General features: G+C 35.2%; 1 protein-coding gene and 1 non-coding gene across 5 annotated transcripts in view; one reads left to right on the top strand and one right to left on the bottom strand.

Moving 5' to 3' along the window:
* Fzd3 (frizzled class receptor 3) overlaps positions 1–15,435 on the top strand; it is a 77,174-nt gene that overhangs the window by 22,911 nt on the left and 38,828 nt on the right. For 3 of the 4 annotated variants that reach the window (XM_047551200.1, XM_047551201.1, XM_047551202.1), the window contains one exon: positions 2,989–4,006. In XM_047551200.1, coding sequence (XP_047407156.1) covers positions 2,989–4,006 — 1,018 coding nt within the window. Of the gene's footprint in view, positions 1–970; positions 1,098–2,988; positions 4,007–15,435 lie in introns of those variants that run through there. The other variant, XM_047551203.1, reaches the window with a different exon arrangement.
* On the bottom strand, positions 1,129–1,209 carry Trnaa-ugc (transfer RNA alanine (anticodon UGC)). The gene has a single exon. It is a non-coding gene; the product is annotated as a tRNA-Ala (tRNA).

Genomic DNA, 15,435 nt, shown 5'->3' with positions numbered 1-15,435 from the left:
AGTAATGAATTATAATAAGAAAATATAGTGTTAGGTGATAGTGATACCATAGAGGGGAGCAGAGAGGGACTTTTTCTATAGCCCTCAGGGGAAGACCTTTTGATAAGGAGGCTTTAGACCAAGGACCTAAATTAAGTGAGAGGACAAATGATAACAGGTATCTGACAATCCAGGCAGAGGAAACAGTAGCAAGTGCAGAGGCTCCGAAGTTTGAAGCATACTTGGAAAATTCAGAGAACAGAAGACCAAAGAGGCTAGAGCCAGGTGAGTAAGGGAGAATGGAAGGAAATAAGATAAGAAGTTTGGAGGCTGGGAATCTATATAACTACGAGGGAATTTGGATTTGACTCTGAATGAGATGGGAAACCAGGAGATTTTGAGCAGAAGTTGTTCGTCTGTAAAGGTTCAATCTGGGACTGGGGGAGCAGCTCAGTGGTAGAGCACTTACCTAGTATACATGAGACCCGGGGTTTGATCCTCAGCATTGCCAAAAATCAAGGGGAAAAAAGTTAACTCTGACTGCCATGTGGAAATGGAGACAATTAGGACATTGCCCCCAGAAAACTTAAGTAAGAGGTACCCATGGCTCAGACTAGGTAGCAGCAATAGAGAAAATGTGAACTGGTTAGATTCTGGATATATTGCAAAGTAGAATGACAGAAATTGCTACTAGATTGTGAGGTAATGAGAGAGAAGGGACTTCAAGGATGACCCCAAGGCAACTGGAAGAATGAAATCACCACTTACTGTAGGTGGGGAAACATGAGGCATGGAAGTCAAGTGTTTGATGTTAGAAAAGTTAAAGATTGAGGTGCCTATTAGATATTCAAGTATATATATTTACTTGACAGTTTGCAGATACAAATATATCCATAGAAAATATATAGCATTACTTTGTATGACTGTATATTTTATATCAACATGCATACACATATTTTTGCAATAAGCATACCTCTCTAACCTCATCTGTAACAAGTCATCCGTTGATAGAAAATACATCCTGGTCAAGCATTCCATGCCTTTGCTTGCATTTGCTTCCTGGAATACTGATTGGCTTACTGCTGGTACTGAGATACTGATTCACAAGTCTGCATGAGGTACTTGCTCTGTGAAGTCTTTTTTTTTTTTTGGGGGGGGGGGGGTGCTGGGGATTGAACCCAGGGCCTTGTGCTTGCAAGGCAAACACTCTACCGACTGAGCTATCTCCCCAGCCCTTCTGTGAAGTCTTTAATAAACCCTTCCCCCTGATCCAGTTAATCCTTGTCTGTTATTTTTATACCTTCTGTAGATTTTGATTGTCTCATGTATTACACTGGTATATTTTGTGGTGTTTATATAAGTTTGTGTCTCTTTCTGAACTCAAAGATGGAGGGCCTGGTTTTGTTTTGTTTTATCTTAGCCTCAACACACTCTATCAATAAATACTTGATGCAACAAGCTTCTGTAGTTTGGCCCTATAATTCCAAACCCTGTGAAGAAAATGGTTTGTATTAGAAAATAAAAGAATTTGAAGATTTTAATCAACAATGATTATGCATGTGTTTGGCAAACTTTACATTAGTGACAGTTTCTTGGAAACTTTGATGCACATAAGACAGTAAACAGCTAGTAATTGGGAGTTTGAAGGCAAAAAAATTGATGAAGGGAATTCATGGGAATGTTGTCTTTAGTTACTTAAGTTTGTCTGCCATAGAATTTTGTTTTTTTAAAAAATATTTTAGTTGTAGATGGACACAGTACCTTTATTTTATTTCATTTTATTCATTTTTATGTGGTACTGAAGGTTGAACCCAGTGCCTCACACGTGCCAGGCAAGCATTCTGCCACTGAGCTACACCCATTTTCTTTGTGAGGCTGTTACACTTTACCAAGTCTGTGGATCATTTTTCTACAGAAACTTGTTAAAATACAGATTTATGAACCTTAATCACAAGCATTCTGAAATATGATTTGTGGTAGTAGAGACCAAGAATTTACTTTTAAAAGATTCCTAAATTTTGGGCTGGAGTTGTAACTCAGTGGTAAAGCACTTGCCTGGCATGTGTGAGGCACTGAGTTTGATTCTCAGCAACTGCATATAAATAAATAAAGTTCGATCGACAACTAAAAAAGTATTTTTAAAAATCTCCCAAGTTTTTCTTATGTACATATAAGTGTGAAAATAACTGAATTAGAGACTACAAGGGGTTGGAGAGAAATCAGGGATGGTAGGAAAGAACTAGGTGATATCAAGAGACCTTAGAAGCCCTTTAATTAGTTGGTAGGATAAGTAGACAGTGAGTGTGAAATGGAAAGAGAAGATCTAAAAACTGAACCACTTGCAAGAATCTTTTTTCTGTTTTTTTTTTTTTTTAAACTGGGGATCGATCCCAGGGCCTTACACATGCTAGGCAAACACTTACCACTGAGCTACATCCCCAGCCCTTTTTATTTAGTTTGAAACAGAATCTTTCTAAATTGCCCAGGATGGCCCCAAACTTGCAATCCTGCCTTAGTCTCCCAATCCAAGTAGCTGGAATTACTGGTGTGCACTTAACTGATTTGTAAGGCTATTCAATGCTAATCTGACTCACAGCACTTGGGTTGTACATTTAGGGATGATTTTTAACCCTTAGACGTAACCTTTCAGCTGCTTTCCTGTTAGAATTATAATTGTACCTATATATTTTCATATTTTGAAATCATTCAGTCCTAAATAAATACTCAGTACTGTTCATAGTATAGCTGCATTTTACTATTTTATCAAGTACTGATTTTGAAGGTAAAACAAAATTAAGTTTGAAATCATGTCATTTCTTGGTCAAGTGTGGTAGTCTGATTCAATGGCTCACAAACAAGATACTGCATTCACTTTATTCCTACTTCCACAATTGCCCTCCAAGGACATAGGAATAAGTAAGGTCATGGGTCCTAAACTTGGAAATTGAAATATTAAGTGGCAGTACATTTCCCTGTAAGTAAAAATGGTTCTCATCTTGTGTTTTTTAGGTTTCCGGATTGTGATGAGCCATATCCTCGACTTGTGGATCTGAATTTAGTTGGAGATCCAACTGAAGGAGCCCCAGTGGCAGTGCAGAGGGATTATGGTTTTTGGTGTCCCCGAGAGTTGAAAATTGATCCTGATCTTGGTTATTCTTTTTTACACGTGCGTGATTGTTCACCTCCTTGTCCAAATATGTACTTTAGGAGAGAAGAACTGTCATTTGCTCGCTATTTCATAGGTTTGATTTCAATCATTTGCCTCTCTGCCACATTGTTTACTTTTTTAACTTTTTTGATTGATGTCACAAGATTCCGTTATCCTGAAAGGCCTATTATATTTTATGCAGTCTGCTACATGATGGTATCATTAATTTTCTTCATTGGGTTTTTGCTTGAGGACCGAGTAGCCTGCAATGCATCTAGCCCTGCACAGTATAAGGCTTCCACAGTGACACAAGGATCTCATAATAAAGCCTGTACCATGCTTTTTATGGTACTCTATTTTTTCACAATGGCTGGCAGTGTGTGGTGGGTAATTCTTACCATCACATGGTTTTTAGCAGCTGTGCCAAAGTGGGGTAGTGAAGCCATTGAGAAGAAAGCACTGCTATTTCATGCCAGTGCATGGGGAATTCCTGGAACTCTGACTATCATCCTTTTAGCGATGAATAAAATCGAAGGTGACAATATTAGTGGCGTGTGTTTTGTTGGCCTCTACGATGTTGATGCATTGAGATATTTTGTTCTTGCTCCCCTCTGCCTGTATGTGGTAGTTGGGGTTTCTCTCCTTTTAGCTGGCATTATATCTCTGAACAGAGTTCGAATTGAGATTCCATTAGAAAAGGAGAACCAAGATAAATTAGTGAAGTTTATGATCCGGATTGGTGTTTTCAGCATTCTTTATCTGGTACCACTCTTGGTTGTAATTGGATGCTACTTTTATGAGCAAGCTTACCGTGGCATCTGGGAAACAACATGGATACAAGAACGCTGCAGAGAATATCACATTCCATGTCCATATCAGGTAAGGGAAACCTTGTTATAAATTTCAGAATGTGTTATAGTAAAAAGAAGGTATAGTACTATGAAGAGTTAATCTTAACTGTTTCTTAAAAACTCTTCATGAGTCTTCAACTTCTACAATTTATTTTTTTTACTAGTGCATTTTAGTTATAAAGAATAATGAGTTTCATTGTATACATTGAAATTTAAAATGGAGATAATTAACATTGTAGTAAGTATGTAATATACATGTTTGCGTAGACATCTTCATTTTTAAAAATGATTTACATTTCTAAGCTATGGGCTTTTTAAGTGGTCTATTTCCATTATTGTAAAACAGTTATGTGTATTGATTCTTTAGTCCAGGTTTTATTCAGGTGTGGTGGTACATTCCTATAATCCCAGGGGCTCAGGAGGCTGAGGCAGGAGGATCACAAGTTCAAAGCTAACCTCAGCAATTTTTGAGACCCTGTCTCAAAATAAAAAAATAAAAAGGGCTGGGATGTGGGTCAGTGGTTGAGCACCTCTGGGTTCATTCCCCAGTACCAAAAAGGCGGGATTGGGCTGGGGTGTGGCTCTACTGGTTAAGTACCTCTGGGTTCATTCCCTGGTCCAAAAAAAAAAAAAGAATAGAAACCCACATTTGTAGGGGAGAAATATTGTACCAATTCTGATAAGAAGGCATTGTCTTTGATGGAAATTTTACTGATGATCAGATAAGGAAGTAATTGTTACAGTTCAAAAATAATAGAAAACAATTATATATAGCGGGCTGGGGAGATAGCTCAGCTGGTAGAGTGCTTGCCTCGAAAGCACAAGACCCTGAGTTCGATCCCAGTACTGAAAAAAAAAAAAAAAAAAAAAAAAGAAAACAATTATATAAACTTGTGGTCTTATGTTTTCTTCTTTGCATATTGAATATTTTATGATGTATTTTTGGGTTTAAAGATTTAAGATCCTTTGTTAGTCATAGAATCATAGAATTTTAGCTCTAGAAAGATCTTCAAAGTTTGTTTATTAGAATTCCCCCTCTAAAGTTTTTTTTTTTTTTGCGGTGCTGGGGATTGAACCCAGGGCCTTGTGCTTGCAAGGCAAGCACTCTACCAACTGAGCTATATCCCCAGCCCTAGAGTTCTTAAACATCATCTCCTTTGAAGCTTAGAAATCACCTCACAGTGATTTGCTGAGGCTTAGTAAGTGACCGCCTGGGATTTAGTCTTAAAGGAGGTACATAGTCAAGGAAAATAGCTCTCAGGAGTTGATGCTGAGTATCCCTCCACCCTAAATCCTTCTCTAGAACCTATGCCTCTAGCCATTATCCTCTTCCTGCCTTTTAAAACAAGTTTTCAGAGAATACCCTAACTCAGTTTCTCTTGGTTGTGCGCCAGGTGTCCTGGTCTCTCAAAGTGCACTGGCTACCTTCCCGTCTCCCAACCCTTATCTTTCTCTAATATCTTTTCAATACTTTATTAAAGTACTTATGTATTATAGATAATTTGATTTACTTGTCTTTTTCCTCTACTAGAGTAAACTTTACAAGCAAGATCGATTTTTTTTCTAATTTTATTTTTTTTTTAGTTGTCGATGAATCTTTTATTTTCTTCATTTATATGTGGTGCTGAGTATCGAACCCAGGGCCTCACACATGCCAGGCAAGTGCTATACCACTGAGCCACAACTCCAGCCCCAAGATCTTTATTTATTTATTTATTTATTTATGAATATTTTTTAGTTCTTGATGGATCTTTATTTTTATTTATTTATTTATATGTGAAGCCAAGTATCAAACCCAGGGCCTCACACGTGCTAGGCAAGTACTCTGCCACTGAGCCACAACCCCAGCCCAGTCTTTTTTATTTTTTGAATACATATTCAATAGGTTAGTAAATGATAGCCATGAGAATGTGGGTGTATAGTTTAAGAAGGGACATTTTAAAGAAACACTAACAGTGGTACTGGGGACCCTGAGTATGGAGTTAGTACGTGGTCAGTGCTTACATTCAGTGACTGAGAATGCCAGCTTCCCATTTTCTTTGTGGTACAAATCATCCTGTACAAATTATATTTTTATCATTTAATAATTAATAGCTATTTTTTTAAAATAAACCAACTCATAATTTAGGAAAAAATGAATAATTGAAATTCAATTAAATTTCTTGGTAGAGTTGCTTACTAAAAACTTAGGGAGTTTTCAGACCTGAAGATAAGTAATCAAAATTTGCCTCAACTGAGAGAAAAAGGTGGTTGAATTACATCAAATGCTTCCCCAAACAAGTTGTCTAGGATTCAAAATATATTATCTTAAGGATATTGAGTAAATAATGTTTGACTATGAAATAATCTTTAAAAATACCAAACCTTGCCAAGCATGGTAACGCATACCTATAATCCCAGCAACTCAGGAAGCAGAGGCAGGAGGATCACAAGTTCCAGGCCAGCTTGGGCAACTCAGCTAGCAAGACCCTGTGTCAAAACAAAAACAAACCTTAGACATATAAATTAGTAAATAAGAGTAGGCAGGATTTGCTCTTCTTGAGACATTCCTAAAATTATTTTAGCATCTTTAGAACCAGCTTGAGCTACACAGACATGTATGTGTGTATGTATGTTTTTCTGTATAGTCATAAGTTTAAAATGTCCTTTAATGAATTATTTCCAACATGTAAAAGAATAGAGAATGATAATAACGAAGGTATTAAGCTGTAAGATCGAGAACAGGAATCTTAGCTTCATATCATATTTTCATGATTTATTAGTTTTATAATCTTGAGCTAACTTCACTTCTTTCTGCTTCAGCTTTTCATCTATAAAATGAGGATAGTAATAGCATCTACCTTCTATGGTTATTTTTTGGTTTGTTGTTTTTCTTAATAGAAAAATAACTTAGATATGTGCCTACTATATAGTCAGTGCTTAGGTGTTAGCTCCGTTCTTACTCTCTTCTATTGTTGCTATGTGTATGTATATATTATATATGTGATTTTTTTAAAAAAACTACCCAATACCAAGCTTTAACAAATGCTATATTTGCTTAAGACTTTTTGAAGAAATATTACAGATTTAGCTAAAGCTTCCTGTATACCCTTCCCTATTACTCCTGTTCTTTTTTTGGTGGCAGGGTGTAGGTACTGGGGATTGAATTTAGGAGCACTCAAACACTGAGTCACATCCCCAGCCCTGTTTTGTATTTTACCTAGAGACAGTATTTCACTGAGTTGCTTAGCGTCTCCAGGTTGCTGAGGCTGGCTTTGAACTCCCAGTCTTCCTGTCTCAGCCTCTCAAGCTCCTGGGGTTACACGCATGTGCCACCTTGCCCAGCTCCTCCTGCTCTTACTCCCTACTCAGAGTGAGCCATCATCCTTGAGTATATCATTTCCTTGAAAGATTATACAATTAGAAATATGTGTATAGGTCTAAAAATTGTTGTACATAGTATATAAATTATATATATTTTGTTTTTGAGATGTAATTACATTAGTACCACAACTCTAGTTGTTCTTCTTCCTTTTTTTCTTTTTTTTTTTTTTTCCTGGTACCAGGGATTGAACCCAGGGGTACTTAACCACTAAGCCGCATCCCCACCTCTCTTTATTTTGAGACGGGGGTCTTGCTAAGTTGCTTACAGCCTTGCTAGATTGCTGAGGCTGGCTTTGAATTTGTGATCCTCCTGCCTCAGCTTCCCAAGCTGCTGGAATTACAGGCATCTGTCTAGTTCATTTTTTAAAAGATGTCTTTCCTTTTAAGGAAGTTTATATTATAAAATACTTGAAATATATAGAAGTATAGAAAAATAAATACCCATGTACTGATAACCCAACTATCTTGAAGTCTTAACATTATGTCAAATACATCTATAGCTGTGTGTCCATCTATGGAATGTCTGTCTGTCTATATGTCTATCCGTGAATGAAAAATATATTTGATGACTCCTCTGTTCTCTTTTGTATCACCATTCCCTTCCCATCTCCCTGCCCAGAGATAACCCTTATCATAAATAGGGTATTTATCACTCTCCCAAATGTTTTTTGCCTTTACTAAATGTTTATGTCCATAAAACTTGCTGTTTCTTAAGTTTTAAAAATACGTGTAATAAGATCATTCTGTATCTTGCTTTTTGGGGGCGGGGAGTTACTTGGGATTGAACTCAGGGCCACATGACCACTGAGCCACATCCCCAGCCCTATTTTGTATTTTATTTAGAGACAGGGTTTCACCAAGTTGCTTAGCACCTCCTTTTGCTGAGGCTGGCTTTGAACTCTCTATCATCCTGCCTCAGTCTCCTGAGCTGCTGGGATTACAGGCAGGCGCCACCTCACCCAGTTTGTATCTTACTTTTTTCACTCTTTTATGTTTGAGACTATACTTCAATATGTGTACTGCGCAGTAGTGTGTTCTTGTATAAATGTACTGCAATTACTCATTTTTTTCTATTGATGGATATACAGTTTCTTAATTTTTCTGCTCTCTTATAAACCATTTTGCAGCAAAATTCTTACTGTACTCATTTATCCTGCACATGAATAAAAGTTTCTGTGAATTGTTTACCAAAAGTGGAATTGTTGCATTGTAAGATATGAGCATCTTCAACTCAAGTGGTTACTTCATTTATTTTCTCTTCAGGAGTTTGAACTTCCCTTTTCTCCCCATCCTGGTGTTCTCAGGCTTTAAAGTTTTTGCCAACCTTTGAAATGGTATCTCAGTGATTTAGCAATTGGCATTTCCCTTATTAGTAATAAGATTAAGTGTGTTTTCATATGTTTTTTTTGGCCATTTGGAATTTCTCTTCTGTGATTTGCCATTGGTTAACTTTGTCCATTGCTCCGTTAGGTTATTTGCTTTTTGTTGTTGCTTACATATTCTTGGTATTCTGTGTCAGCTATTTGCATTGCAGATCTCTTCTGCTCTCTAGCTTGTCTTTTCACTTTTTTTATGCTTTCTTTGTCTTTTGTGTTTTAAAATTGTTTTAAAATTCTGCCTTTAAAGTCATAAAAGTTTTTTATGCCATGTTTTTTCTAGCAGTTTTTACAATTTACTTTGATTCATTTCTCTAATCCCTTAACATTTATTTTTGTTTCTGTTATAAGGAACATAATTTTATTTTCCCAGATAAGTAAGTAGTGTGCTTTCTGCAGTTTGTTGAATTACAACACAACCTCTGTCAGCTGCAGTTTCATTTTTAGGTGCTTTTGTTCCATTGGTTCATTTGTTTAACAGTGTTTTGGTTCTGCATTTCCCCTACACTGTTCCTCAGAATTATTTTAGTTGCTTTTGGCATTTTTCTAGATGAATTTTAGAATGAATTTTCTATGAGAAAATGTGATTTTGATTAAAACTGTTCTTTATTTGTAAATGAATTGGGAAAATAGCTATCTTTTTAGTACTGAATATTAATATCTTCTTATTTATGTTCTTGTTCATTCATTTGTTTCTGGGTACCTTATTGTTACAATTGTAACACTCCATTACATTTTTTAAATTGGTTATTGCTGGTGTGCAAGGATGCCACTGGTTGCTTTTGTATATTTATCTTATATTGAATATCTGTGCTGAATTTTTTATTAGTTCCAATTATGTATAGATTCTTAGATATTCTTTGTAGAAATCTTTTTTTATTTTTATTTTTTTAGTTGTAGATGGACATAACACCTTCATTCTACTTATTCATTTTTATGTAGTGCTGAGAATCGAACCCAGTGCTCACCCGTGCTAGGCAAGCACTCTACCACTGAGTTATAAACCCAGCCCCTCTTGGTAGAAATGTTGTCTGCAAATAAGGACAGATATGTCTCTTGCTGTTTTTCTAATTCTTATATAAGAACTGTATATTCTTCGAAGGATTTGGCACATCCTCCTGTAAAGCTGTGCAACTGTCCTGCTATCTTTGAGGAAGAGGAGAGGTGTGAAAGATAGTTGTTAGTAGTGATTTTGTTGAGGACTTTTATTTCTTCTTGAGGGACTTCCTGTAATTTGTATTTTCTTGGAGAAGTATTTCATCTCGCTTTACAAATACATTGTCATTAAGTTTGTACATTTTTTTGTTCCTCATGTATGTATATTTTCTTTTCCCCCTTGATCAAGGTTATCTTTTTGGTTCGATTATTTCTGTTCTTATTTCATTCTTACTGCTTTCTTTAGAATTACTTTTTCTATGATCTTGATTTGAAAGCTTAACTCATTTATTGTATTTCCTAATTTTAAAAATGCATTTGATAACTAATTTGAAATTTAACCAAAAAAATCATTACTCACTGGGTGATCACTCATTCTATTTCCCATATTTGGTTCCAAGCAACTCTGATATTCTTTTTCTTTCTTTCTTTCTTTCTTTTTTTTGGGGGACTGGGGAGGGGGGTAAGTACCAGAGATTGAACTCAGGGGCCCTTGACCACTGAGCCACATCCCCAGCCCTGTTTTATATTTTATTTAGAGATAGGGTCTCACTGAGTTGCTTAGCATCGTGCTTTTGCTGAGGCTGACTTTGAACTCGAGATCCTCCTGCCTCAGCCTCCCAAGCCCCTGGGATTACAGGTGTGCACCCAGCTTCTTTTTCTGTCGTGTGTGTGTGTGTGTGTGTGTGTGTGTGTGTGTGAACTTTTTGTTCAAGTTAGAGAATCTTTGACTTTTCTTTCAGAGAAAGGTTTTCTGAAACTTGATGGAAGGGACATTTTTCACACCAACACCAATGATTAATAAAACTTGGATACTTGCATTTTTTTATTCCCTTCAGTGTGTGTTTTTATTCCAGAAATAGTATTAAGCTTTCTCTTTAACATAATAGTTGAGAGGATATTTGGAAAGTGGGTGCATGTATGACTGTTCAAAAAAGATAAAGTGCTGTATTATTTGTTTATTATTTTTATGGACTTCATTGTGTGTGAAATCTGTGATCTTATTTAATAACCACAATACCCTTATGAAATTTATATTACGACTTCATTCCTCCCTCCCATAAAGCATTTGAAGCAGAAGGAAGTTATGTGGCTACCCAGAGTCACATTAGCTGGGGGGTCCATAAACTATGGCCTACCCAACTGTAGCCCATTTGTTTGCTTGCTTTTATTGTAATCTTACATGTACGTGTGTGGGTGTATAAATATATTTCATAAAGTTTACCACTTCATCAGGTACAGTTTACATTCATGTTGTGCAGCCATCACCATCCATCCTAGAAGCTTTTTCATCTTCCCAAGTGGATACTAATTGTTAAATAATAATTCTCTGTTTCTCCTTCCCTCGACCCCTGGCAACCTCCATTCTACTGTCTGTCTCTAGGAATGTGACTACTCTAGGAACCTCAAATAAGTGGAATTATGTGATATTTATCCTACTTTATGCTTTTTGAATATTCAAATATTAGTATATTAATTTTCATTCAAAATTGTATTTTAGAGAAATATTTTTAGACTTGTGAATTGAGAACCACTGATACTAAGTTCCCATTTGAGTAATGGCCATACATAATTGAATGAGATTTGCTATTATTGAGCATGTCTAAAAAACACATAGAGGATTTGATAATTCCTAATGAGAACATTTTTAAGTGTATTAAGCAATGATGGGGTCAATCCTTGGGAGACTTAGAGGAAATAATATTTGAATTGTATTTTATTGAAAATAGGAAGGTTGCTTTATAGTCATTTTATATTACAGAAACTTTCAAATATTTGAAAAATCATTCTGTAAGAAGTGGTTTATCACATTGTTTCAAAATACCAATTGGGTTTAATGCAAATTGCATATATATATGGACTGGTTATCAAGCATTTTAATATCTTTATATGAATGTTCTTACCCAAGACAGAATTACTATCTAGATTTTAAAAATACTTCATACTAATTGTTTTTGGCAAAATGCTAATTTTTAAATGTGTATTAAGTGATACTTGAAAAAGTAATATTTAGTGCCTAAATTCAGAATTATGTAATATATCCCAAGTAGTCAAAGTAATGTCTATTTCATAATTTAAAAATAGTTTACTCTAGAATTTTTTATCATATTTATTTTTAAATGTTTGTAATTTTCCAGATACTTGTGGGTAGGGGGGATTCCCTTTAATTTAATAATTCCTTCTATTTAGTGCCTTCTAAGAGACTCAAAGCATTTTATGAGTTAAAATTCTCAAAGGTTATGGGTATATTCTATACTAGTTTTGCATATAGTATAACATTGGTTAAAAACTGGGCTTGAGGGCTGGGGGTGTAGCTAAGTAGTAGAGCATTTGCCTGGCATGTACTTGACCCAGCACCCCCTCCCCTCCCGCCACAACACAAATGATATGAAAACTGGGCTTAATGTGAGACAGGCTGGGTTTATATTCTGGCTTTACCATTTCTTCATGTAAAATGCAGGAAATAATGTTAAAATAATGTTTACATCATGAATGGCTATGAAGATTAAGATAAATGTAAACCTCTTACTAAAGTACCTTGCACAAAGCAAAATTTCAATATTAATATATGTTGTTATAAGTACATAATTCTTGAGTGTTGAGTATCAGAATCATCTTTTTAAGTGTTGATTTTCAAAAGCATACATTTCTTTTCCTAAAAGACACCTCCATTTTCATCTTTCAGGCGTGTAATCCAATGCAATATGTCCCAAGAAATTTTGACACTAGAACTTCTGTTTTAACAAAAGAAATATGTTACCATAGTGTAAGCAACTTAGCCAAGTCTATCAAATTCACATTAGAGCCATTTGTAGATTTCTAAAATTAAAAAATTATTTTTATAGAAAAACAAACATTATTTTATTCTTCCAGCTACACAAGACAACCCATCTGTTGTTTATCTTCTGTTGATTCGGAAAAATTCAAAAATAGCAGAATAACATTAAATCTAATTTGTTATGATTTTAGTTTCATTTTCTGATAAGAATATTTCCCTTTACCAGGCATTTTCAAAAGGAATTAGCATTATTTATCAAAAGACCATATGGGAAATGGGTATGTTTTATGCCTCCATTCTTAAGACAGTGAATAAGTCTTTTTTGTAAATATATTAGTATTACTAATAGGGGTTGTTTTTGTTTTTGTTTTGGCTACTAGTCTTTAAAGTGGTAAACATCCAGGCTGGGGAGATAGCTCACCTGGTAGAGTGATTGCCTCGCAAGCACAAGGCCCTGAGTTCGATCCCCAGTACCGCAAAAAAAAAAAAAAAAAGTGGTAAACATCCTTCCTATAATGTTCTCAGACCAAATTAACTTCTCCTCAAAATTCTTTAGTTTCATATAGTTTAGAAAAGGAGAATTCCCTGAAAAAATATTCAAAATCTTGTTTTACAGGAAAATATTATGGAATGTTATCTTATGGAAATGTAGAATATTATAGACATTTACACTCTAAATACATAGACTAAGCATCTACTATATACTATAGACTGTTACTACTATAAAAGGTAGAAAAATGACACCGTCAAATGACACTTCCAGATAAATATTAAAACACACAAGTTGTCATTATTCTATTCTGTTAAACAGAATAGCCTAAGCTGTGAATTCAGTTTATACATCAAAAGAAAAAATGTAAGCAAATATTCAGTTTTAGTTAATGATATATATCCTTAAGTGTTTATGAGGAAGTATACTAATACCTGAGAATTTAGTTTGAAGTCCATTAAAAATTAAGATGTATTAATGGATGGAGCAGTAGAACTATGGATAGATATGTGATAAGGAAAATAGATGCTGATGGAGTCTAGGTGATAAGATTATGGGTGTTCACTCTAAAAGTCTTTCAACTTTGTCTTTTGTTTGAAAATTTTCATAATAAAATGTTTAGGAAGAAAAAACATCTAGTGAAAACACCTTAAAGAATACAGTATTGTTCATACTCTATAGCTGAAAATACATAGTTGGTAAGTATACAGAGATTTGTTTAGAACAGCATATGTACTTACAGCTTCTTGTGAAAATTCCTCATTGTCAAGTTAAAGTATTTCTATAAGTTTACCTGAGGAAAAACTTACCTCAGGTCCTAAAGTTTAAAAGTAACCAGATAGTCACTTTAACAATTTTTCAGACAAGTATCTTATCATCTTTACCCCAAAATAAAATGCAGCATTTCATCCCAAAAGATATCTATGAAAGAAGTAAAAATAAATGATATCTTTAAAATACCACCAAATACAGCGCTTTGCATGCAAATATATGCAAATATACATTCTTGTGTGAACATTACAGTTACGTTTTTGCATGCTTGAGGGAAAGAGAATGGTAGCTGCTGTTCTGAAGCCCCAGTGCTCATTGCTTATATGCTATTCATTTGAAAGGATTGTGTCTGTGTAGAGGGCTTTGCCTTGCCATTTTTAATACAAGACAAGCCAGTTGGCCACTTCTGGTCTTGGCCCTATCTGATGCTTATTACTTGTACTGTAATTGGAGAAAGTCAGTGAAAATCTTAAAATGATTAGCCTTTCCTTTAAGGCTTAAAGCAGGAATCTTCATAAGCTACCCTCTGCCTCTTTTCTCCCAGGTTTCTCCTTAATTACAGCAGTCCTTTCAATAGAAGGGACACACATCAAGGGAAAAAGAGAAGGAGAATTATTAATCTTCTCCTAATTCTTTTCATTTTATTCCCTCCTACAGAATGTCCATCTGTTGATACAGTAGCTTACTTTCCCTGACAACTCAGTTTCATTGATCTATGTCAGAGCACCTTCTTCCTAGAGATAGAGCCAAGAGGTGAGACTTGAGCTCCTACATAGATCACAGTACCATAAACAGTTACCAGATACACTCAAAATAACTAGCTTTCTGATTAACTGGCTTGCTAGTTAGAATGAATGTCCCAGGCTCTCTTTAATTTAAAGTTGTGTGAAATGCTTGTTGCATGCCTGAACTGGGTGGCTGTTTTCTGGAATATGTGCTTGTGTCTCTTTCTACCAGTAGAGTGTGTATATATATATATATATATTAATAGTCAATTGGTTATTTTAAAACCAGTTTCACAGTTCTGTGTGTCACCAAAATGTAAAATTGAATTAAATACTAGAGAAAAGAATGAAATATAGGTTGAAAAAAAAAAGCAGTGTTTCATGAAAACTAAGTTAATTGCTTTAGAAAGACTTGATAAAGGCAGATTGTTTAGAACAAAAGGTTGAAGTTGTTGTAAGATAAACTGTCAAAGATTAGGTGGAGGAGATTGTAAAAATCTAAAATTTTGCACTTAATTTGCTTATTAAGTATTTGTGTTCTCTCTTCATTGTAACAAACTTGAAATCATGAATAAGCCTTTGGCACATAAGTAGATACTGGAATACAAATTAGCAAATGCTATTCTTTGGTTATTGAAGGTCTCTCAAAGGTGTTAGTTGTGTGTTAAGCCCTTGGTTGACAGCCTCTGACCCTGTAGGTACCTGATGGGACCCATGAAGGAAGTTAGGTCATTGGAGGTGTGCCCCTGAAGGCAATGTTGGGACACTGGCCCCTCTTACGTCATAGGGTAAACGTGT

The sequence above is a fragment of the Sciurus carolinensis genome, chromosome 4, assembly GCF_902686445.1.
Source record: "Sciurus carolinensis chromosome 4, mSciCar1.2, whole genome shotgun sequence".
NCBI lineage: Eukaryota > Metazoa > Chordata > Mammalia > Rodentia > Sciuridae > Sciurus > Sciurus carolinensis.
The sequence above is the reverse complement of the archived record's forward strand: the minus strand, read 5'-3'. Positions and strand labels throughout refer to the sequence as shown.